General features: G+C 43.9%; 1 protein-coding gene across 4 annotated transcripts in view; it reads right to left on the minus strand.

Moving 5' to 3' along the window:
- Positions 1–21,534, minus strand: part of SRL (sarcalumenin) — a 210,665-nt gene extending 189,131 nt beyond the window's left edge. For 3 of the 4 annotated variants that reach the window (XM_069210460.1, XM_069210459.1, XM_069210458.1), the window contains exon 1: positions 21,428–21,519. In XM_069210460.1, coding sequence (XP_069066561.1) covers positions 21,428–21,488 — 61 coding nt within the window. In that variant the 5' untranslated portion in view covers positions 21,489–21,519. Of the gene's footprint in view, positions 1–21,427 lie in introns of all 4 variants that reach the window. The other variant, XM_069210461.1, reaches the window with a different exon arrangement.
- Between the last annotated feature and the right edge of the window lie 1,303 nt (positions 21,535–22,837).

Genomic DNA, 22,837 nt, shown 5'->3' on the forward strand with positions numbered 1-22,837 from the left:
CCTGAGCTGCTGCTGCAGAAACCCTGAGAAGTTGGGACTTAAAAGTCTAAGGGGGTAATTCCGACCCTGGCGGTAAAACCCGCCAGGGCCGTGAACGACGGAAAGCACCGCCAACAGGCTGGCGGTGCTTTCCTGCCCATTCTGACCGCGGCGGTAAAGCCGCGGTCAGAAAAGGGGATCCGGCGGTTTCCCGCCGGATTTCCCCTGGCTGGGCTGAACCTCCATGGATGGGGATTCCGACCCCCTTCCCGCCAGCCTGTTTCTGGCAGTTTTCACCGCCAGGAACAGGATGGCGGGAACGGGTGTCGTGGGGCCCCTGGGGGCCCCTGCACTGCCCAAGCAGTGCAGGGGCCCCTTAACAGGGCCCCAGCATGATTTTCACTGCCTGCATTGCAGACAGTGAAAATCGCGACGGGTGCAACTGCACCCGTCGCACCCCTGCAACACCGCCGGCTCCATTCGGAGCCGGCTTCTGTGTTGCAGGGCCTTTCCCGCTGGGCCGGCGGGCGCTCCCTTGGCGGGCGCCCGCCGGCCCAGCAGGAAAGTCTGAATGGCCCCGGAGCGGCCAAGTGGCGGCGTAAGTTTGGCGGGCGGCAACCGCCGCCCGCCAAACTTAGAATGAGGGCCTAAGTGTCTGATTTAATTCTTGGCAGTAAAGATACTCTGTTGCAATGGCAAATTAACATTATTACCACCAAAAATGCAGTCTGCCTGCCGAATCTAGATGCAGGAGACCTTGGTTAAATCACAGTGGAGACTAATCCATCTCTCCTGTGATTAAACCCCACCAACAGCCCAGTGGAGTAAGAGACATCAGAGACATACCTGTAATTCCGCACACCTAGTTTAGATGGCAAAATTAAAAGTCAGTTTTCACTGTCTGTCACCGACAGGAATACCCTGGAAGTAAGGGGCACTGAAAACTTGTAAATGCCTCTCTTGCCATGAGAGAGTTATTGTGACTTAGTTTTTTTAAAAATAAAAACAGAGTACATGTTGACAGCGCTTTAGACAAAACTGCAAAAAGCACATCACAGCAGTTCTTGCCAAAGCTTTATAACTGACCACCAGTTTGGTGGTCATTTATAAGTCTGGCAGGCAGTACCTCATCCAGGGCAATGGAGTTATTTACTCCAATACCCTGGTGGGGCAATGGGCAGTCTGCCAGGATATAAAAGAGGCTTAAGTCAGAGTACCTGACATGCGCTCCATGGCGATTGGCCTCAAATCGTGCATATCCCGGTCTACTACAACCATAGACTATCATTGGTGCATAGTGCTTTTGGGCACTATCCTCTCTTAAAACTTAGAAAACTCATATCTCAGGTACCCTTATTGGATTTTTGTTGTTTTGGAGCCATTTTATGAACTCTTTTTCCATTCATGTATTTCGGTTTGGGATTTTTATTGTTTGGTGTTTTTAGTTGTTTTGGTACTGCATAAATACTCTACACATTGTCCTAAGTAAAGCCTGTATGCACTGTACAACTGAGACCCCATTGTTGTGCTGGCGGGAGCCAAGATTGTTTTTTAAAAGTGCATACCCACAATGCTGCCTTTGTGGAATTTGTAGGGGGAGTCCCAAGGACCAGCAGAACAGACGACTCCCAAGCAAGCATGCATGGTGCTTGCCCTGGGGAGTAGGGTCTCCAGGACACAGCACTGGGTACTGGACCCAATGGATGGGATCCCCAGGGCCAACCTACATCTGGGAAGGGGGCCCAATGCTCCATCCTCAAAAATAAACCACACTGGACCTGGGGATGGGGTCCCCGGGGCCCCGAAGAGGCCCAGGGAGAAAGCCCACATGACCCCCATCCCCTAAAAAGAAAGAAAGGACAAATCAGCTGCAGGAATCCAGTCCATGGGCCTAAAAAGGCTTAGGGAGCGGGCCATGCATGCCCCTCCCTATTTATGAAAAGGCAGTTGGGAATGGGGTTCCTGTGGTCTAAAAAAAGGCTTAGGGAGTGGGGCTGCGAACCCCTCTACCCACAAAATAAAAGTGCCTATCCCAGGGCCCTGGCCTCGCTGATAAAAGAAAATTTAATTTTTGGCCCTGGGGCGTCCCAGAGCCCCGTCTCCTCACCAAGCCTATGGGGGCAAGGTATCCATACCTTGACCGCCTATAGGTTTTTAAAAACAAATTCTGCAGGACAGGGGACAGAGTTCTCAAATCCTAAAATACTGTCTGCATATCTTCTGATTGGTTGGATTCATGGATCCTCTGTGGCATTATGCAAGTATCTATTTTGAACCTTATTTTCTCAAAAACTACTGACAGATTTACAACAGATCACAAAAAGCATGCTTTCTGGACCAAGAACGAGATTTCTCACAAATCTGATGTCTTTCAGTTTTGCTATTTTTGCAATATCACTGTTCAATTTTCCTACAGAAAAACAAATGAGGAAAAAGCATTTTGGAACCCCGCTCTCTTTTTTTTCTTGAACCTACTTGACGGATCAGCTCAAAACTTTCCAAGAAGGAGCTGAGGTGGATGATTTTTTTAAGTACTGTGAAGATTTGTCAAATGCTGCAAAAAAATTTAACATGCAAAAAATGATTTTCCTATGGAACCATGGTCCTAACTAAAACTACTCAATACTAGATAAACATTACTGATGAGCTGCAGACCTTCCAAGCTTCCTCAGGATGCTCATGTCTACTATAAACAGTAAAAAATTGCTTTTTGCAGCAGACGCCTTAAGTGTGCCTGGTGTGCCCAGACATGGGTTCCAATGGGTCCCGTGATCATTGAACCAAACCTCCAGTCATGCCTCAGTGAGGAGCCCCAAGAAGGCTGAAAGTAATCTGGGGTTTCTTGAGAGAAGGCCTGGGCTGGCAGTTAATTCTGGGCTGTTCCTATTGTAGTAGTATGAAGGCTGATTTGCATATGACTGGTCTCTGCCTACAGTAGCATGGTAGATGAAAAACTATTGTCTGGAATGATCACCAGTGGCTGAGATTCAGGCATTGCTTCCACTTGTTCAGTTGTTTGATGCAGTAGACACGCTAAGTGTGATGCGAATGTCCAGACATGGATTCCATGCTCACGGTGTGACATTGTTGTTGATCTGCACAAAACCTACAATATATGCAGTGGATGTAACTTGTTAACTGCCTGTCTTGTTTTATGCAGACTCAGCAAATAGTGCTAAAGGTACAGGCAATTGAATGCTGTCTTTTTAACTTTGCCTGCCACCTTTGATTGATAGGCACAAATATAGACATACCAATCAAAAACCAAACCTTCCAAACTTCTGCAAAATCGTGTGCAGATTCATCACATAGTGCAAATGCTATTAGTAACTGAACATTTTTTGATCCCACAACCTTGGTGGATCTGCATAAACTTAACCCCTTCACTGCCAGGCCTTTTCCCCCTCCTGTGCCAAGCCTATTTTTGGCTATTTGTGGTAGTTCGCGCTTAGGCATTCATAACTTTTTGTCCACATAAGCTTCCCATGCCAAATTTGCATCCTTTTTTTCCAACATCATAGGGATTCTAGAGGTACCCAGGATTTGTGGGTTCCCCTTGAGGAGACCAAGAAATTAACAAAATATAGCTAAAAGTTTGGCGTTTTTTTTATGGGAAAAACGAGCTGCAGAAGAAAGCTTGTGTTTTTTTCTCTGAAAATGGCATCAACAAAGGGCTTGCAGTGCTAAAATCACCATCTTCCCAGCTTTCAGGAACAGGCAGACTTGAATCAGAAAACCACATTTTTCAACACAGTTTTGGCATTTTACTGGGACATAGCCCATTTTTACTATTTCAGCCTCCTTCCAGTTAGTGCCAGATATGGGTGTGAAACCAATGCTGGATCCCGGACAGCTAAACATTTCTGAAAAGTAGACAAAATTCTGAATTCAGCAAGGAGTCATATGTGTAGATCCTTCAAGGTTTTCCTACAGAAAGTAATAGCTAAAATAAATAAATATTGAAATTGAGGTGAAAAAAAACAGCCATTTCTGTCCCCATTTTCTTCTATACATTTTTCCAGCTATGGCAGATTTTCAAAAGCAATATATAATTACGTCTGCTGGACTCTTCTGGTTCCGGGGATATATAGGTCTTGTAGGTTCACCAAGAAGCCTAGGTACTCAGATCCAATAAAGAAGCTGCACCTTGCAATGGGTTTTCATTGTATACAGCATTTCATTTGGTGAAATATAAAGAGTGAAAAATAGGTATCAAGGAAACCTTTGTATTTCCAAAATGGGCACAAGATAAGGTGTTGAGAAGCAGTGGTTATTTGCAGATCTCTGAATTTCGGGGTCCCCATTCTAGCATGTGAATTACAGGGCATTTCTCAAAAAAGATGTATTTTTTACACACTGTCTTACATTTGGAAGGAAAAAATGTAGAGAAAGACAAGGGGCAATAACACTTGTTCTTCTATTCTGTGTTCCCCCAAGTCTCCAGGTAAAAATGGTTGAACACTTCTGTGGGTAGGCCTAATGCCCACGACAGGAAACGCTACATGGACACATCACATTTTTACATTGAAATCTGACATGTTTTTTGCAAAGTGCCTACCTGTGGATTTTGGCCTCTAGCTCAGGCGGCACCTAGGAAAACCTTCCCAACTTGTGCATTTTTTAAAACTAGACACCTAGGGAAATCCAGGATGGGGTGACTTGTGGGGCTCTCTCCAGGTTCTGTTACCCAGAATCCTTTGAAAATCTCAAAATTTGGCAAAAAAACACTTTTTCCTCACATTGCAGTCAGAGAAAGTTCAGGAATCAGAAAGGACCCAAAAATGTCCTTCCACCCAGCATTCCCCCAAGTCTCCCAATAAAAATGGTACCTCACTTGTGTGGATAGGCCTAGTGGCCCTAACAGGAAATGCCCCAAAACACAACATGGACACATCAAATTTCTACATTGACAACTTACGTGTTCTTTGTAAAGTGCCTAGCTGTGGATTTTAGTCTGTAGCTCAGCCGGCACCTAGGAAAACCTACCAAACCTGCGCATTTTTTTTAAACTAGACACCTAGGGGAACCCAGGATGGGGTACTTGTGGCGGTCTCGCCAGGTTCTGTTACCCAGAATCCTTTGCAAACCTCAAAATTTGGCCAAAAAAAACACTTTTTCCTCACATTTCGGTGATAGAAAATTATGGAATCTAAGAGAAGCCACAAATCTCCTTCCACCCAGTATTCCCCCAAGTCTCCTGATAAAAATGGTACCTCACTTGTGTGGGTAGGCCTAGTACCCACAACAGGAAATGCCCCAAAACACAACATGGACACATCACATTTTCCCAAAGAAAACTGACCTGTCTTTTGCAAAATGCCTAGCTGTGGATTTTGGCCTCTAGCTCATCCGGCACCTAGGAAAACGTAGCAAACCAGGACATTTCTGAAAAAAAGACACCTGGGGAACTCAAGATGGGGTAACTTGTGGCACTCTCACCAGGTTCTGTAACACAGAATCCTTAGCAAACTTCGAAATTTGGCAAACAAAACACTTTTTCCTCACATTTCGGTGCTGTAAAGTTATGGAATCTGAGGGGAGCCACAAACTCCCTTCTACCCAGCATTCCCCTACATCTCCAGATAAAAATGGTACCTCATTTGTGTGGGTAGGCCTAGTGCCCACAACAGGAAATGTCCCAAAACTCTACGTGGACATATCAAAATGATCAAATCCAAAACTACCTGTTTTTGCAAAGGGGGGCCTGCGTTTTTGGTCCTGGACTCAGCAACCATCTAGGGAAACCTACCAAACCCAGACATTTCTGAAAACTAGACACCCGAGGGAGTCCAGAGAGGTGTGCAAACCTCAAATCTAGCTAAAAAATCTAATTTCTCCACATTTCACCACACCAGCACAAATTTCCTATCTCCCAACATACCGTCAGTCTCCTGATAAAAATTATACCTCACTTGTGTAGGTGGGCCAAGTGCCTATGACAGAGAAGAGCCAAAAACATTTTGAAATTGAGGGGGAACCAAAGCGGGCCCAAAAAGGCAGTTTGGTAAAAAAACATTTTTAGGCTGACAAGTGGGACAGAATTTTTATAGGTATTGATGTGACAATGCTGGGTGGTAGGAATTTTGTGTATTCCTGAAGATTCCGGAAGGTTCCATCACAAAAATGTGGGGGAAATGTGTGATTTCATGGAAAGTTAGAGGTTTGCTGGGCATTGTGGGTAAGAAAATGGTGCGGGGTGCATGTGAAGTACACCACCCTGGACTCACCTACATGTTTAGTTTTCAGATGTGTCAAGGTCTCATAGATTTTTCTACATGGCAGCGTCCCAAAGTCCAAAAAGTGCAGCCCTCATCATTCCAAGTGGGATGATTTTGAGCTTAAGACAAGCTCTCATGGCCCAAGAGTAATACCAAAACCCAAAATAATCAAATGTCCTCTTGCTTCCTGTTGGTATAAGATCTTTTAGTATGCAGGGGGGGAGAGCTGAAAGACTGTTACCCTCTTCAGTTGGGGGGGGACATAACCATGCCATACCCGTTGATAGCCACCACCCCACTATTTTTTTTAATTCCCTGGCATCTAGTAGGCTTTCTGTCCCCCCAGGGAGTGGATCGGGGGTAAATGCCCCATCTGCCCACCGGTGGGGAGAACAACTTTGTCCCCATTTATTTGGGGTGGGGGTATGGCCATACCCCCAATCTCCTATTGAAAAAAAAATCTTCCCTGGTGTCTCGTGGGCTTTCTGCCCCCCTTGGGGGCAGAGGGCCTTACAAAAAGAGGCCGATCTGCCCTCAAGGGGGGGCAGGAATGGCCAACAATAATGTGGCCTCATGGGGAGCGACCCTTGCCCAAGGGGCTGGCCCCCCAAACAAAACACACACATACACACCAATCCCTGGTGCCTAAGTGGTTTCTGCCCCCCCCCCCCCACCCCTCGGGGGCACATCAGCCTAATAGAAATAGGCCGATCTGCCCCTAAGGGTGACAGAAATGGCCTAAAATAAATTTGCCCCCAGGGGAGCGACCCTTGCTAAGGGTTCGCTCCCCTTGCCTGAAATTGGCGCAAAAGAAATCCCTGGTGTCTAGTGGTTTTTGCCTCCCCTTGGGGACAGATCGGTCTAATTAAAATAGGGGGGGGGCAGAAATGGCCTAAAATAAATTTGCCACCCCTCCAGGGGAGCTACCCTTGCCAAGGGGTCGCTCCCCATGTGTAAAAAAGTTTTTTTTTTTTAAACAATTATCCCTGGTGTCTAGTGGCTTCTGCCCCCACCAACCCGGGGCAGATAGGCCTAATTAAAATAGGCTGATCTGCCCCCAGGGTGGAAGAAAAGACCTATTAGAAAAATGCCCCCATGGGAGTGACCGTTGCCCAAGGGGTCACTCCCCTTTATTGTTTACTTTCTGTAAAAAAACATCCCTGGTGTCTAGTGGGCATGTCTGCAGCCCGATTGCTTTACGATCAGGCTACAGAAATGCTCAGAAAGACAAGAGAGGAAAGAAAAAGCCTTTCATGTCTCTCTGTCCGCTCCCATCCCCGATTGGAAGAGAAATGCTTTAATTTCTCTTCCAATCACGCTGGAAGCTCAGATTGGGGCGACCTCTGATGAGGTCAGCGCGCGATCATCAGATGTCACTGGGAGCGGGGTGGAAGGGGAAGCAATTTCCCTTCCATCCCTCCCCAGGGGAGGGGGGGTGGGAGGCTCATGGGGGAGCATTAGGGTTCCCCCCCGTTGGCCAGTACCAGGACGTAATGGTTACGTCCACGGCACCCCAGTGCTGCGCCACCGGACGTAACTATTACGTCCTTGGTGCCAAAGGGGTTAAATACACTAAAACTAAGTTAAACAACCTAAGCCCAGTGGTTCCCAACCTGTGGTCCGGGGACCCCTGGGGTTCCGCAAAGCCTCTTCAGGGGGTCCGCGACTGCTTAGAAAATTAAATATTATTAACAGATTAGGACCCCATCTTTCAGTAATGACTCAGTGAGGGGTCCCCAGATTCCAATAATGATTCAGTGGGGGTCCCTGGGTTCCAGTAATGATAAAGTGGGGGTCCACATAAGTCAAAAGGTTGAGAACCACTGACCTAAGCCACTGCCAAATCTCACACTGTTCCACCAAATGGTGCCAAAGTTATTATTACAGCCAAAATTCTTTAACCCGGCTTCTTTAATGTTTCCTCTCCAATGGGTCTTCACAAACCCTAATATAAGTGCACTGAGTATCCCTTGCTAAGTACTTGCTACACATTCAGCACAAGTCAGAAGGATTTTCACAAAACTTGACACATCAATCGAAAACAAATCCTTTATAACTTCTGCAAAATCTTGTGCAGATTCATCACGCCCTGTCAAAATTATTAGCAAATGAACACTCCTCAGTTTTTAACTGGCCTCACCCTTTAAAGATTTGCACACATTTGACAATACCAGCAGTAATATGAAGTACTAAGTGTCTGACAATTTTCAACAATATTCTCCAAACAGTGCTCATGTTATAAGCGCAATAACAAATGGCTTTTCAACCAACAAGCTAGACTAAAATGTTATTCCTTTAGATCCCACTGCCACTTAAATGGAAATATTTCAAAACATACTGAAAGATTTTACACAGAATCAAAAGCAGATGTGCTATGTTCAACCTTTAAAATATGATGCAAATAAGTAGAAGTTTCAAGGTTTATTGATTGAAGAGCAATGCTTCTCAGTGGTGACAGAACCACAGTTGAGGCCAACTGACCTGGAATCTCTGTACTCAGCAGTTCATATCAACAAGAACATTCACTAGTCAGGACTGCATGAAAGGAAAGAAAATCCATGACACATCTTCCTCTTATACAAGGACAGACATGGGGAACCACAATTAGGCAGTTAGGAAGGAACAGCAGCAAAAAAAGTTATATTACAAAGCCAAAAAGAAGGAAAATCAAAAGACTGGGTCAAAACACTATTGACTGCAAAGGAGGAAATACAAAACTCTTAGGGGAGAATGAGGAAGTTCAGCAGAAACAACACAACATGGACTCATTAGAGCTAAGGCCTGTTTTAGGGTTCGGCAGATGGGTTACTCCGTCACAAATGTGAGATGTCCTATCCGCCTTGTTAAATATGAATTGTACCCAATGGCACTTATAATATGGTGGACAGGATACCCATTATGTTTGTGGCATTGTAACCCATCTTCAGCCACACAAAAAGATGATGGACGGAGTGCTGAACAATGAAACACTCACCCCCAGTCACAGATCTGGGTTTAATCCATTGTTCTTTTGCTCACCATGCCACCCCAGTTTGGACCCAGCCATATGCAAATCAGTCTTGAACCTGTTCCTCATGGGAACAGTCCAGCCTGAACTGCACATCCAGGTCCTCCCAGGACCGGAAGCAAGCATCCTGGGACCGGTTTCAGGGTATCACCCTTCACCAGCCAGGCTCGCTTGAATCCAGTGGCACAGTGAGCACAGGACCCACGTCTGGGCATACCCTTTCCACTTAGGGCAACTTTAGCAACACTAAAGGATGATGGACGGAGTGCTGAACAATGCAAACACTCACCCTCAGTCACTGTAACCCATCTGCCAAACTCTAAATCAGGCCCAAAGTCTTCAATGTAGTCTGGCTTCTGACAGGCTCAGGGGACTTCGAGAATACTTCCTTTTTACAAGTTTGGAAGCTGTCCATTTCTTTGTCCATTCCCAGAGCGGCATCTTCCAATGTCTCGGCTTCAACTTGGAAACCCCCAATTCAACCAGCTCTACCAGCCACGCCTAATCATTAGGAGCCCATTACCAGGCTCCATGCCAGAACATCTCTAGGGAGAACTTTAGAATCACCTGCGTTATGTTAGTCTCTGCATGTTCCAAGTCTCATGTGACTCAAGAATCACAGCTTTCTTCTTGACTCTGGCAATTCTAAATGGACCAAGTTAAGAAGGCTTACCATTTAAGAATCCAAAGGTTTTACAAATAAATTATTTCTCATACATTCCAATCCATCCTGGAAGCATGCTTTCTCAGCACTGTTTTTGAGTAAAGCTCTACTTCAGTAGTTCACAGCCTATGGTCCGGGGACCCTTGGGGCCTCCTCTGGGGGTCCGCGACTGGTTAGAAAATCAAATAATATTAACAGATTAGGTCCCCAGCTTTCAATAATGCCTCAGTGAGGGGGTCCCCGGAATCCAATCATGATTCAGTAGGGGTCCCCGGGTTCCAGTAATAATAAAGTGGGGGTCCACAAACATCAACAGATTGGAAATCACTGCTCTACTTTAATGCTAAGTTTGGTATAAATCCGCCCATGCCAAGCACAGTGTTTTCATCAATGATGTAATTTCAGATGTATCAGTGAGATTGTAGATCATGTCAAGCGTGATGTTATAGGTGGGGAAATTAGCAGTGCATGGTGAGGGCGCAAGTTATAGTTACTTTAGGCCATGAGGTGTAATTCCTTGAGATAACTATAATTGGTGAATTTCTGTGGCTCTGTTCATTTTAAACAGCATGTTTTAACTGACGATTTCACCTAACTATAATCTTCCTTTAATTGTTGTTTTTTTCAATGAATTTCAAACTTTTTTTGTGTAAAGTACAATATAATTACAATTTCTAACTATAACGTCACTTTAACCTTTGTTTTGTTTTTTTTCAGGGAATTTCTGGGGTTTTTTTTATGTGAAGTAATTTAGTAGTACAGTAGTACTACAGAAGTAACCAGAGGTAAAGCCAACCCCAAACCTCGCAAGAAAGCAACCTCATGCCATGCACACCTCCAGGCACGTGCAGTGTTGGCTGAAAGGCCTGCCCTCCAGCCAGGCACTGTGACCAACTAACCCCCCCCCCCGGGCAACCCCCTCAGGGCAGCCCCCTCTAAGAATGGCCTGTGACCTTGTGCAGCTTGGGGTTAGTGGTAGGGCCTGCCCTGCGTCCAGCCCATCCCCAACCCCCTGAGTGCACCCATTCCTATTTTTTATTATTTTTGGGGGGGGTTTCCTGGATCTGCAGATCCACAGCGATACTCAAAGCAACATCCCTGGGTGCCATGCTGGATCCGTGGATCCGGAGTGAAAACTAGGGGTGGTGTAGTGGATTCATGGAAACAAGAAATTTTTTTTAAAATTTAACCCTTAGTGGGGGTCCCTTTGGGAACATCCCTCCTCAATACACAAGGCCCACGGGGTCATGATAACCCTGCCCTGCTCCCTTATATCTTTTTTGTTGTCTTTTTTAGAACTCTGACCGAGTTCCCGAGTCCTAAGATTGTAGCCGCAACTTTTTCCTTCAGGTTGCACCAGTCAATCACAACGCATGATTAAGCATACAGATCTGCAAATCAGTTGAGGATCTGCTGCGGGTCCTCTGAGGCACAAAATATACAAAGTGTGTGAGCCTTAATTACTCAAAAACTACTGAACAGATTTACATCAAATTACAAACAACACTCTTTCTGGACCAAGATCTAGCTCTCTGTCTAATTTGGTGTAGATCAGTTCAGCGGTTTGGGATGGAGCTGTGTCTAAAGTTCCTATGGAAAATGGCGTTTTGGGACCCACCTTTTTCTCAGCACCCGCTTGATCAATCACCCCAAAACTTTTCAGGAAGGAGCCGAGTTGAAAAAAAAAATGTTTTGGGAAAAGTTTCCTGAGTTGCAAAAAAATGTTTTTGGAAAGGTTTCCTGAAGATTCAGCAAACGGTGCAAAAGATATAAGTAAACTAAAAAATATGATCCTAACTGTAACTACCCAGTGGCAATAGATGTAATATATATATATATATATATATATATATATATATATATATATATATATATACATACATATGCACACCTAGTGGTGGTTGCCACTAGGTAGTTATAGTTAGGAACTAGTTTCTAAAGAAAAAGCATTTTTTGACTTCTCTGTATCTTTGGCGCCTTTGATGAATCTTTACAAAGTTTTCCCAAAAAAATTTGACGCTCAGTTCAGCTGCTCTCTGGAAAGATTTGGGGTGATCCGTCAAGCGGGGGCCGAGAAAAAGGGCGGTCTTAAAACGCATTTTCCCCATGCACTTTTAGGGATTTTGAGCCCGAACCACTGGACGGAATTACACCAAATTTGGCAGAAAGGTAGCTCTTGATCCAGAAAGAAAACTTTTTGTTATTTGGTGTGATTCCGTTCAGTAGTTTGGAAGATAATCAAGAAAAATCTAATTTGTATGTATAGGGATGCAAATGCTCCCTGTCTTGTGCTGAGATCTGATTGGCTGCCAATACTTCAACCAGGAAATGTTGGCAGCCATCTTGGGACTCGACTTCATCAAAGTCCCAGACAAAATGTAAGAAAACAAAAAGGAAAGGGGGCAGGGTAGAGACACCCTGACCCCTGAGTTCTGGTCTTGGGCTCCTGCACTTGTTTTGAATGGAGCCCCCAGGTGGACCAGGTCCTGGGGCATTTTTTTTTTAAGGAAGGAGGGTGGCGCATGGGGCCCCCCTCTTAAGGCTCATTGATCCCCTGGGGACCACCACCTCCCCATGGCTTTATCTTTAATAATAGAGGGAGGCTGCGTGGACCATCCTCATGGGCTTCTAATAAGCCCCAGGTACCACCACCTTCCCAGGGCCGGCCTGTGCTCAGAGAAGCTCTCTTCCATTGTTCTGTGTGAGTAAACTCAGGGCTGGCAGGAGGAGCAGCTGGGATACAACAGAGCATGGAGGGCAGAAGCAAGTGGAACATTTTTTACCATGGAGGACATGACGGTGGGGATAGGGGCATGGAACTCAGACAGGCAGGGTGAAGGTGGCAGGACAGGCGGCAGCCATCTGACCTTGCTAGGCAGGTAGGAGGGGCAGTGGCAGCTCAACAAAACACTTACAGTAGATAGAGGCGCAGTGGCAGGTCCATGGAACAAGGTGGGCAAAAAGGAGGGAGCAGGGGCATGCACACAGACATCGGTGGGCAGGGACAAGGAAGGTAGGAGCAGCAAGCTAAGCACAGAGGCTAAGGAGAGAGGCAATAATGGGGCACTGAATAGGGCAAAGGAGGGCAGGAGGAGTGGGTAGGGATATTAAGCTAAATGGAGGGCAGTGGCAGCACATAGGACCATGCAAGGCAGGGGAGATGGGGTGGTGCATGGATTCGGACAACAGAGGGCAGGGAGGAGGTGGATGGGGCAGCAAGCTAACTGTTCTGGGCAGGTGGGAAGGGCAGTTTCACAACAACTGTCACAAACAGCTCTAATGAGGGAGCAGGGGCATGGATTTGGGCAATGGATGGCAAGGAGCGGGCAGTGCAGGAGCAGCAAGCTTGGGTGGGGGCAACACAATGCCAGGCCCTGTGTCCACCACCCACCACCTCCTACCGTGCATTATGACAGGCATCTTAGTTAACATTAAAAAACACTAGAAATTAACTGAAAAAAACAAAGGTTACAGGGGTGTTATAGTTAAGGAGTAGAGCTTTTTTTAAATGTAAAGTTCACAAAAAAAAAAAACAAAGGTTACAAGGAGGTTATAGGTTCAGATTGTACATGCACAAAACCAACAACAAGAAATCCAACTGCTATAGTTACAGTTATCTCAAGAAACAATAACTTGTACCCTAAGGTAACTATAACTTGCGCCTTCGCCATGCACTACTAATCACCCAAGATATTATATTACTCATGACATCTTCTATGACATAATTTAAAATATCACTGTAACATTTACAGTATAATTATTGATGGGGGTGTGTGGGTGACCTTTGACCTCATTTCTCTATATGGTCATGGAACTCCTAAGTGACTTGCAATATCCCTGTAGTGTCCGGTGGGAGTACTTTATCCTATATATAATTATATGCATGGAAGCCTGCAATCCCTGAATAAAAGCAAATCTCTAGTTTCCTCGTTACTGTCCAATTGTGACACAGCTGCTCAACTAATAAATTATTGCAGTTCAGTTGTAATGTCATAATAAGGCCTGTTGTCAGACGTACCATCCAAAGTGAAAGGCAAGTCACATACAAATATTTACAGCTGCAACTTAAAGAACAAAAATGTAAACTGGCTTTTCGTTCTTCAATCTGTTTTTTAAAGAAACAATAATCAGTTGAAAGATAGAGTCTCTCTGTATGCAGTGGTGCAGAACTCCTATAGCTCAACCCAGGACATATTGTTTGGGGTTCTTGAACAACAGGTTTTCAGGTTTATTTTGTTCTTGGGACAAGTAGGCCCAACCCCCTGCCGAACAAACCCTTTGGCTGCCAATTTAAGATACCACACTACAGAGGAAAGAAAGTAAATGCCTGCAGTTGAAGTAATACTGGTGCTCTTGTGTTAATGCCGTTCAAACTTGTATTTATGGTTCATTAATGCAACATCTTCATTGTTAGGTTGAGTGTTCTGAATAAGTGTAAGCTCAAACTGCACTACTGACAGTGGTTCCAATAAAAAAATGTGTACACATGTTTGTAAAATGTAAAAATATGAGCCTACGTATCATGCTCCAAGAATGCTCTGTGATTAAATGCAAATATTTGCAGAAGTTTAAAAAGAAAATTTATTTTTTTTATTTCAAAATAAAACGTTTACAAAAACAATGCAACTAAGAACAAAAAACGTTCTTTTAAACTACTGTGAAATTTTAGGTACCATTTTTTTCCCAAAAATATTCGTAATTGGAAGTCATTGTTACCAGTTTCAACAAGATTTTGAGTAACATGATTATAAACAAACATTGGCAAAGATAGGTCCGATATTGGTGGTCAATCTTTTGGTTTTGCCAATGCATGTCTTGTTTTGACATGGCTTTTGCAAAATTTTATTGTTGTGGCACCTGCTGGGCCCTCACCATTGTAACAAAAATTAGCAAAAAGCTAAAATATATTTTGCCCACAAAAAGCACATACTGCCACAGTAGTTCCTGGCACTTAACAAAACTACTTTGTGCTGATATGCTCCCTGTGAAAGAGCAGATTGCTATCATTGTAATGTAATGTAACATGGATTTGTAGAGTATTGAACTTGTCACCCGTGAGGGTATATAGGCGCTGAGTAGAAGCAGGTTCTACAGCAGGATCAGTCACAGTGAAGCAAGCTGAGAGATGGATAGAGAGAGAAATATAATTTTAATAATACAAAAGCTCTTGGTTAGAGCCAGACCTAATTAGGGGCCCAAGCCATAAAGAAAGTCACTAAAGTGCATCCATGGTATATGACTTTCCATTAGTGCAGATTCGCTTAATTCATGAACTCACAGGAATTCACAGATGTAGACCAGACAATCACACTTCTAGACAATATTTGGGAACTGTATTTTAGCAAGAGCACATATGCAGGTGTAGGTTTGCTCATGCGAAAATTTGTTGAACGTTTAGAAGTTCAATTTCCCTTTAACTACTTTTTTCTCAGCCCTGGAAGAAGTTTTACTTCTGACCCTTGTTAGGAGTAATTTTCCAACTTTTCTCAGCATGGGAAACGATATGGGAAGACCTGATGAAAACCCTTAAAACGTGCAAGTTAGCGGGTTTGCACAGACTCAAAAGGGCATCCCAACCCTGGAACTATTGCTTACTGTTACCTCCAGCCTCAGTATGTAGATCTGCAGAAAGGTAGCAAAATAAGGAAATTGTTAGTATTCAAGTACAATGGTATTAGCCCTGGCTTAATCAGAGAGGCTATTATCAGAGCTCTTACATAATGAGATTACTGAAATAACTTGTCACCGCACTATATGGCACCAAAGGAACAAGTAGATTTTTTCACAGGACAAATAAATTTATGACGCAACCTGCCCCATGGACAAGTAGGTATTTTATTAAATTCCACACCCCTGTGTAGGTCTCTACATATTCTGATCTACAGTATTTTTATCCCACTTATATCAAAATGATTCTAATATCCTTATGCAAATAATTATCAACTCCTTTTAGAATTTTTAATTTTAGGCTACATCCTATATTTTTATTCTTGATGCCTGCAAACATCCGTCTCTTCAATATGAAAAGGCAAAACATCAAGGATTAAGCAGTTTGCGGAAAAGGTGAGGTTGTGACCATGTACTAAAAGTAATAAAATACCCTTCGGCCTTTATATGTAGACAGACAGACATTGTCATGTGGTAACTTCAGAGCATGTTCATTACTTAGTCTTAATTTAGATTGGTGAAATTAGGGTAGTCATTTAAATATATGAGTCCAGCTCCTTTGGTAAAGCAGGATTTATGCTGCTGCCTTGGCTAAGATTGGTCAATATGGAGCTATGCGCTGTACGTTGTAAACACATGGGGTCTGATTTATAAAAAGTTAGCGTCGCCTTTACGTCATTTTTTTACGCAAAAGCGGCACATACTTACAAAATATAATTATACGTCTGCACCTCTTTTGCGTCAAAAAATAAAAAGGCGGCGTTAACTTTTCATAAATCAGGCCCTTGGAGTCAAGTCTCTGCATCTTGCTTTCTCAATATTTAATCACAACAAGGCTTGTTCAAAACTACATTTCTGGAATGCCCACTATGTAATTGGGTGACATTGCTCTGACACTCGCACACATATTTTGTAGACTCTCTCTTGGCAGTCCCACTTACGGTCAAAAATACGGGCAAAATTGCACACTGAATCCATCCACACTGGACAAATTCCAGTAGCATTCTTGTTAAACTCTATAAAGATTTGAGAGAATCCGGTTCCTCCGTTGCCTTTATATGCGGTCCTGGCTTTTCTTCAAGATTTTCTTTTGTTTTTCAAATCCCCCGAGGCACAGCTCTCTCCCCCTTTAGTAAGAGTCAGCAAGTATCCAATTGCATAACATCTAACAATAACCATATCCTCTGCTCTGCAAATAACGGCGGGCTAGTCTCAAGCCTCGGCCAAACCTGCCTCTGCCATTGTAATTAACCCTTGAGGTGCCACCTTCCTGCCTCGGTCTTAGTCAATCTCCAACTGTAACCTTGGGGAACTCCGCCCCATCTATGCCTACGGTAATGGAGTCTTTAGAGCTTGGGTAAAAACTCGCTTCTCACCCTTGGGCCTGGTTCGATCACAGGATCCTCGAGAGGTTTCCTGCTAGATCCCTCCTCCCTGTGGTGTTGGTGCCATAGAAAAACAATGACAGTCACCGTCTTTTTTCAAAACAAAGAACATATTTATGCACACAGATTATATATACGGCGTAAGTGTTTCGCAATTAGTTTTTTGAGTCGGACTTTAAAATTGCCACACAATCCGGACGTCAGACAAAGTTATAGAAAGCTTTGCCATGCGACACAACTGAGGGAAATCATTAGACAGCATTTTTGCTGCTTGCGTTATGTGGAGTGGTGCAAGGAGACTTTGCTGGCAAATCGTACTACATGATGTGTGTGAGAGCGGAGCCAAACCTACCTACACACTTCGTTCTCACGCAGGTATTAAAGTACTGCAGTCACTTGCCTCATATGTTGCCCTGGAACAAGGCTCTACGTAACATGCTCTAAATAAAAGAGGTAGGACTAAATTACGTTTTTGGGACACAAGCACAGTGGGTGAAGAGCACCCCTGCGCCTCTGAATAATGGGGGAGCAGGAAACAATGATGTCAGATAATCTGCCACCTTAGTGCGCACTCCTGCACCGGCTTCTGAATGACAAATAATAGCCATAAAAGGAGAAAACAGGCAGACCCCTTCTCCTGTGACAGTGCGGGAGGACAGCAGCTGTGGGTGGCCATGAGGGATCAGCTGGAGAGAGAGGAGATGAAGGGCAGGGCCAGCATGTCTTTTGGGCACAGTGTTCAGTTACAGAACTGTTTCCATTCTTAGCCAGCTGGCTCCCACCAGGAATACTCTAGCCTCCTCCATAGGAGTGCTCACAGACCAAATTAAACCAAGGTCATGGAAGGGTAACGGGACAAAACAGACTCTCATTCTAGTTCCTACACACCCTTTACTTCACAGCCCTCCTCCAACTACAAGACAATAAAGAAACAGTGGTGCTACCATGGGATGGGTTAGGGTGCAGCCTTAAAGTGACTGGCAGTGCCAGCCTAGGTTTGGGTGCCCATTACTGAGCACTAAACTACTACAGCATGCCAAGCAGAATTCATTTGGCAGCTTATTGAAGTACGCATAGGTAAAATTCCACTATCTGTCTAGGAGGGTTTTTCCAAAGTCAGGTCAGAGCTCACCATGTGCAGCGATAATCAATGAAAGAGGATATGAGCACCCTGTCATTTCAAGGGGCTGTGCAAACTCCAGCATGGTCCACAGAAGCAGGGAGGAGAGATAAACCAAGGACTTTGATCACATCTAATTTGTTTAGGTATTTTAAAAAAAGTTAATATGCATATCACCACCTCTTCAAAGCAATCTTAGTAGTAAATGCCAAAACCAAAATCAGATTCCAAAAATCTATGTCTCAAATTATTTCTATTCATACATCCAGTGTACGTTTTTGTTTCAAATGGTAAAAATTGCCATCTTTTTTAGGTATATTAAATGCATTTACCTACTACTGCACTACAGTGCCATCCAAGCAGTTTAAAGATCTGGTCCAGTGAAACCTTCAAGAGATTCAGACTCCTTTACAATGGAAAGTGAGATGGTTAAACATTCATAAAAAAGAAGGTCAATGCTTCTTAGAGAGACACCCCCAGAGAGGGAGGGATTCAAAGACATCTGTTAGGAAGTGTGGGTTGAGAACTCATCTCACCCAAGATGGAGGTCAGGGATTGACTTCACCCCAGAGGGAGGGAGGAAGGGATGGAATGAGGGAGGAGAGGTGATAATCCTCTTGCCAAGAACTGTAGATGGAGAATCCCAATTGGAAGGGGAGGAAATGAAGCCTTGTCTATGCACAGTTGGACATATGTATTTATTTACAAGACAGGCAGTCAGATGAGGACTATCCCAGACTCATCACTTCCTCAGCCTCCAACAGAAGAAGGTACAAATTAGACTCTACTGAATGATCCTGTGGGACGCATTGATAAACTGCATCAGACAGTGGATATACAGGCTTGCTTGATTATGGAGTACAGGAGCTTCTCCCAATATAAGGTTAAAAAGAAAATTATGTTGAAAGTGGATTAATGCATGTTGCTTACACAAACACTGGCCCAGAGCAAAGTGTGAGGTGAGCACTGGTGAATAAGAAAACCCACCATGGGTAAGAATTTTCACAGTGGGGCATGCTTATAAAACATGACAAACACAAAGTGAAGGATGGCATTCCACAAAAGAAAAAAGAGCTGAGATACCTTCCAAGATTTGTTGTAGATATTAACTCCTTCAAACGGATGCTGAAGAGATTATCTCCCCCGAAGAACGCTGAAAGTTGGAAACTTATAGGGGAAAAGTAGGAATTTGTGAAAGGAGCATACAAATATATGACTGAAGATTCCCAGCAGAGACTTAGGCGTCATGACTTCTTGAGCATACAATAAAAGGGCATCCTAAGAGCGGAGCTATATTAGAGGAATCCTTACTCAAGAGGTGAAATTGGTTCTTTCCCTTACAGAGAAAACAGTAAGGGGCTTGTCAAGATGAACAAGTGAAAGTGGAACAGTGATTGCAGATAAACACTCTTCAGCAGTCAGTGTGAAATGGGGAATAAAGAAAACTAAGGTGTAAGAAGCCAAGGGGAATTAGATTAGATTAGGACAATTAAATTAATGTGACCACATGGATGCATGTCAAGGGGGCACAACGTTTCCAGCCATGCAGGGTCCTGCTAAAAATCACTGTAACTCTCGCCGATTCCGATTAGATGACCCAAAAACTACAACTCACAGAATAATGCATTAGTTTATAGAGTAAACTGGGAGTATGAGGTCCCTTAAACATGTAAGCATGTGTTTACACAATAGGTGAGAGAAGACCCTACAAGGAGAAAGAAAGAACAGGTGCAAGAATGAAGGTGAGGGGAATGTACCTGCTTGGATGCACAAACAATGAGCACTCCTTTGACTGAGATTTCCGCAATGGCTATTTATTTACGTTTAGAGATGTTTCACATGCATCAAGGGAGAACATTAAAAAACCCACTTTGAAATGCAACAACCCCCAATTCTGATATAAACATCCAGTTTGAACCACCTCTTGTTTAGCATGTCCAAAAATATAGACTGAGCAAGACCCCGTCTCTGCCTCACGGCTCTTTGCAGTTCGACATTAAATGCAACAGCTCTAGACATCAACCTCTTTTAACCAAGAAAATAATTCAAATAAAATTACTGTCCGTTCAATTTGCACACCAATTTAGAGCCCTACCTACAACCCCACAATCAACTACCTCGATCACACATAAATATTTCACAGATGTTCAGTATGCCAATAGAAAACATTTTCTACCAGCCAAGCAGCAAGCTCTACAAAGCATCAGATAACCCTAGCATTCAAACCTTCTTAGAGCATCTAAACAGATTAGCACAAATCACATCCCACCAAAACCACCTGGGTCCTGTCAGTTTATTGTCTGTGATTCCCCGTGACACTCATCTCACTACATGACATTCTTACACCCCCTATGCCCAGCCTGAAGCACTCTAAAGTGGCGCCAATGCGATCTATTTAGTGCGATGCTAAAACAATTAGTATCATCGCTATGAATGGAGCATGCAAACCATGATACGTGCTAGAGGCAGAGCAATATCACACAACGAATTAGGAACTGCAAGCAAAAAAGTGCTAAGTGGGTCAGAAGTGCAGCATTCAGTTCTAGCGGTGATAAATTGTCAAGAATGAATTATGGATATGTGAGACCTAATCTCAATGCACGCACTTGCTTAGTAGTGATCCTGGACAAATTGCTTTAATCCTGTGGGGTTGCGCTTCCCTTGTTTATTCAAATTAAGCACGGCCCCAGCAATAAACATTATAGATATTTTCTTTAAAAAACAAAAAGGGGTCCGTTTTCATAATCTTACGGTCACTGCTGTTGCATAAAATGTAGCATATGCGAATGGCAATTTGCTGCAAGAGCAAGCGCGGGAGCTCTGCGATAGAGTAGGCGCAGTGAGTGAGGAGCGAGATTATAAAGTCCAAGAAAAAAGTAATTACATAACGTTGACTGACTGCAACACTCAATTGACTGAAGGGGGTTTGCTAAAGAATAATTCTAGCTCGTACAATACAGACGCCCTCATCGTTAAACGGTCACTTTCACACATTCTTCTAAATTCGGAGTGACACGTCACGTGGACAAGGATGTTCTTAAAATTGCGCACTTCCACGGAGAAGCGTGCAACTCTAGGCAAACCTGTACGCGATGACAACCTCGAAAATGTCTCTACAGCCGCTGTTGTTTCAGGAAAGATCGTAGTTAGCTTTAGATTCAAATTATAACTTCAAAAGTCCAGAGCATAAGTCCTTTTTGGCCCAGAAAGTGTTGCCTTAACCATAAAAGTTATTTAATAAGTTAACGTATCTGTGTTCAAAATATGAGCATTTAGAAACACAGTAAACCGGAGTACAGCGACACAATAAAAAGTGCTACTAACATTTACTGCCCGAAAGGTCAAGACCCCGGAATTAAAACTATGCTGCGAAGGCGCTGGACTTACCTGAGGCCCCGAGGAGCAGGAGCGAGGCCACGCAGCAGCAAAACAGGCCGAATCCCCTCATGGTGGCTGCCAGGAGCTCCCAGCTGTCTGCGGCCGCTATTTATACCAGCGTCAGCAGAGGAGGGCCGGGGCACGGGCAGTCACACACCCTCTGCACATGCCGCTGCCCCTCTGTCCGGCGCTCAAACCGCGGCCTCCGCCTCGAACCGGCGCCCAGCGCGGCGGAGCAGGCTCCTTGGGGGAAAGAAAATCGGCAGCCGGAGGGACAGGGCACCATGCGCTAGTGGGTTTACAATACATACGAGACAAACGAACACATTGTTTCAGTTATTTTTGTAAAATATCTTGGCACTTTCCCTTTTCCCATGAATTTAAAACATTGCGTCACAGAAACAAGAGTTGCTGTCACAGACCCTATGACATAAATAGCCGAGTATTGTCGCAGAAATGAGGACATCAGCTGCACTCAACAACCAGGCAGTTACTCCAACAGCTTTGCCTGGCTAATGACATCCAGACCCTGCCTGTCAACCTAATGAGTCCTGGTTGGCCTGACAATTCTCTCGTTGTTTATTCCAATATTTATATAGGGATAGTTTGACAACCATACCAAATCTTTGAAGCGATTCTCCTTTCATTCCTAGTGTTAAATGTTTATTTCAAATGTTTATGTCTTCATCTAAGGGATTTTGTAAGACCACTGACAGGGGTGCAGGTCAAAGAATCGGGCTACAGCATGACCGTTGTCTATATGTTTTGTAGCCATTCATGCCCTATGGATGATATGTCTGAGAACTCCCGTTTTTGTGTTTTTTTTTCAGAAACAAAGTGATATGAAAAAGATAGAGTCAAAGCATAATCAATTTCAGTATTCTAAGAACTTGTGTAGCGAAGAACATGAAGGTCATAAGTAATTTTCTTAACATTAAATCTTGAGGTACATGGCACGTTTGCTACAGTAGGTAAATCTAGAGAGAGGAGACATCACAGTGGAGAAATCTACCTCCAAAATGTTTTATTTTAGCTAGCAGATAGTCAGCATGTTTTGAAGGGCCAACCGTGGACATATGATCAACTAGTAGCATGGGAAAGCAATGATAGAGAGGCGCTTGACCAGTGAGGCCTAAAGTTTTCAAGTCAATATAATATTTTATTAGTAGCCAGAATAGCTTTTCAGGGCATTGGTGTATGGTCAGAAGACTTTAGATTGCAGATAAGACAGATATGATTGTTTTTTGACCATTGTAGACTGAATGGAGTTGTAGCATGCAGCATGACACAGATGGTATGCAGAACGTAGCCGGGACTGGAGACTGCAGAAAGTAATGCTATCCAATGTGCTACTTCTCAGAAGAGAGAATGCTTAAAAGAAGTCCAAATTGGCGGAAGGGTGACCACGTTAACCTGTGG

Source organism: Pleurodeles waltl, chromosome 10, assembly GCF_031143425.1.
Source record: "Pleurodeles waltl isolate 20211129_DDA chromosome 10, aPleWal1.hap1.20221129, whole genome shotgun sequence".
Taxonomy (NCBI): Eukaryota; Metazoa; Chordata; class Amphibia; order Caudata; family Salamandridae; genus Pleurodeles; species Pleurodeles waltl.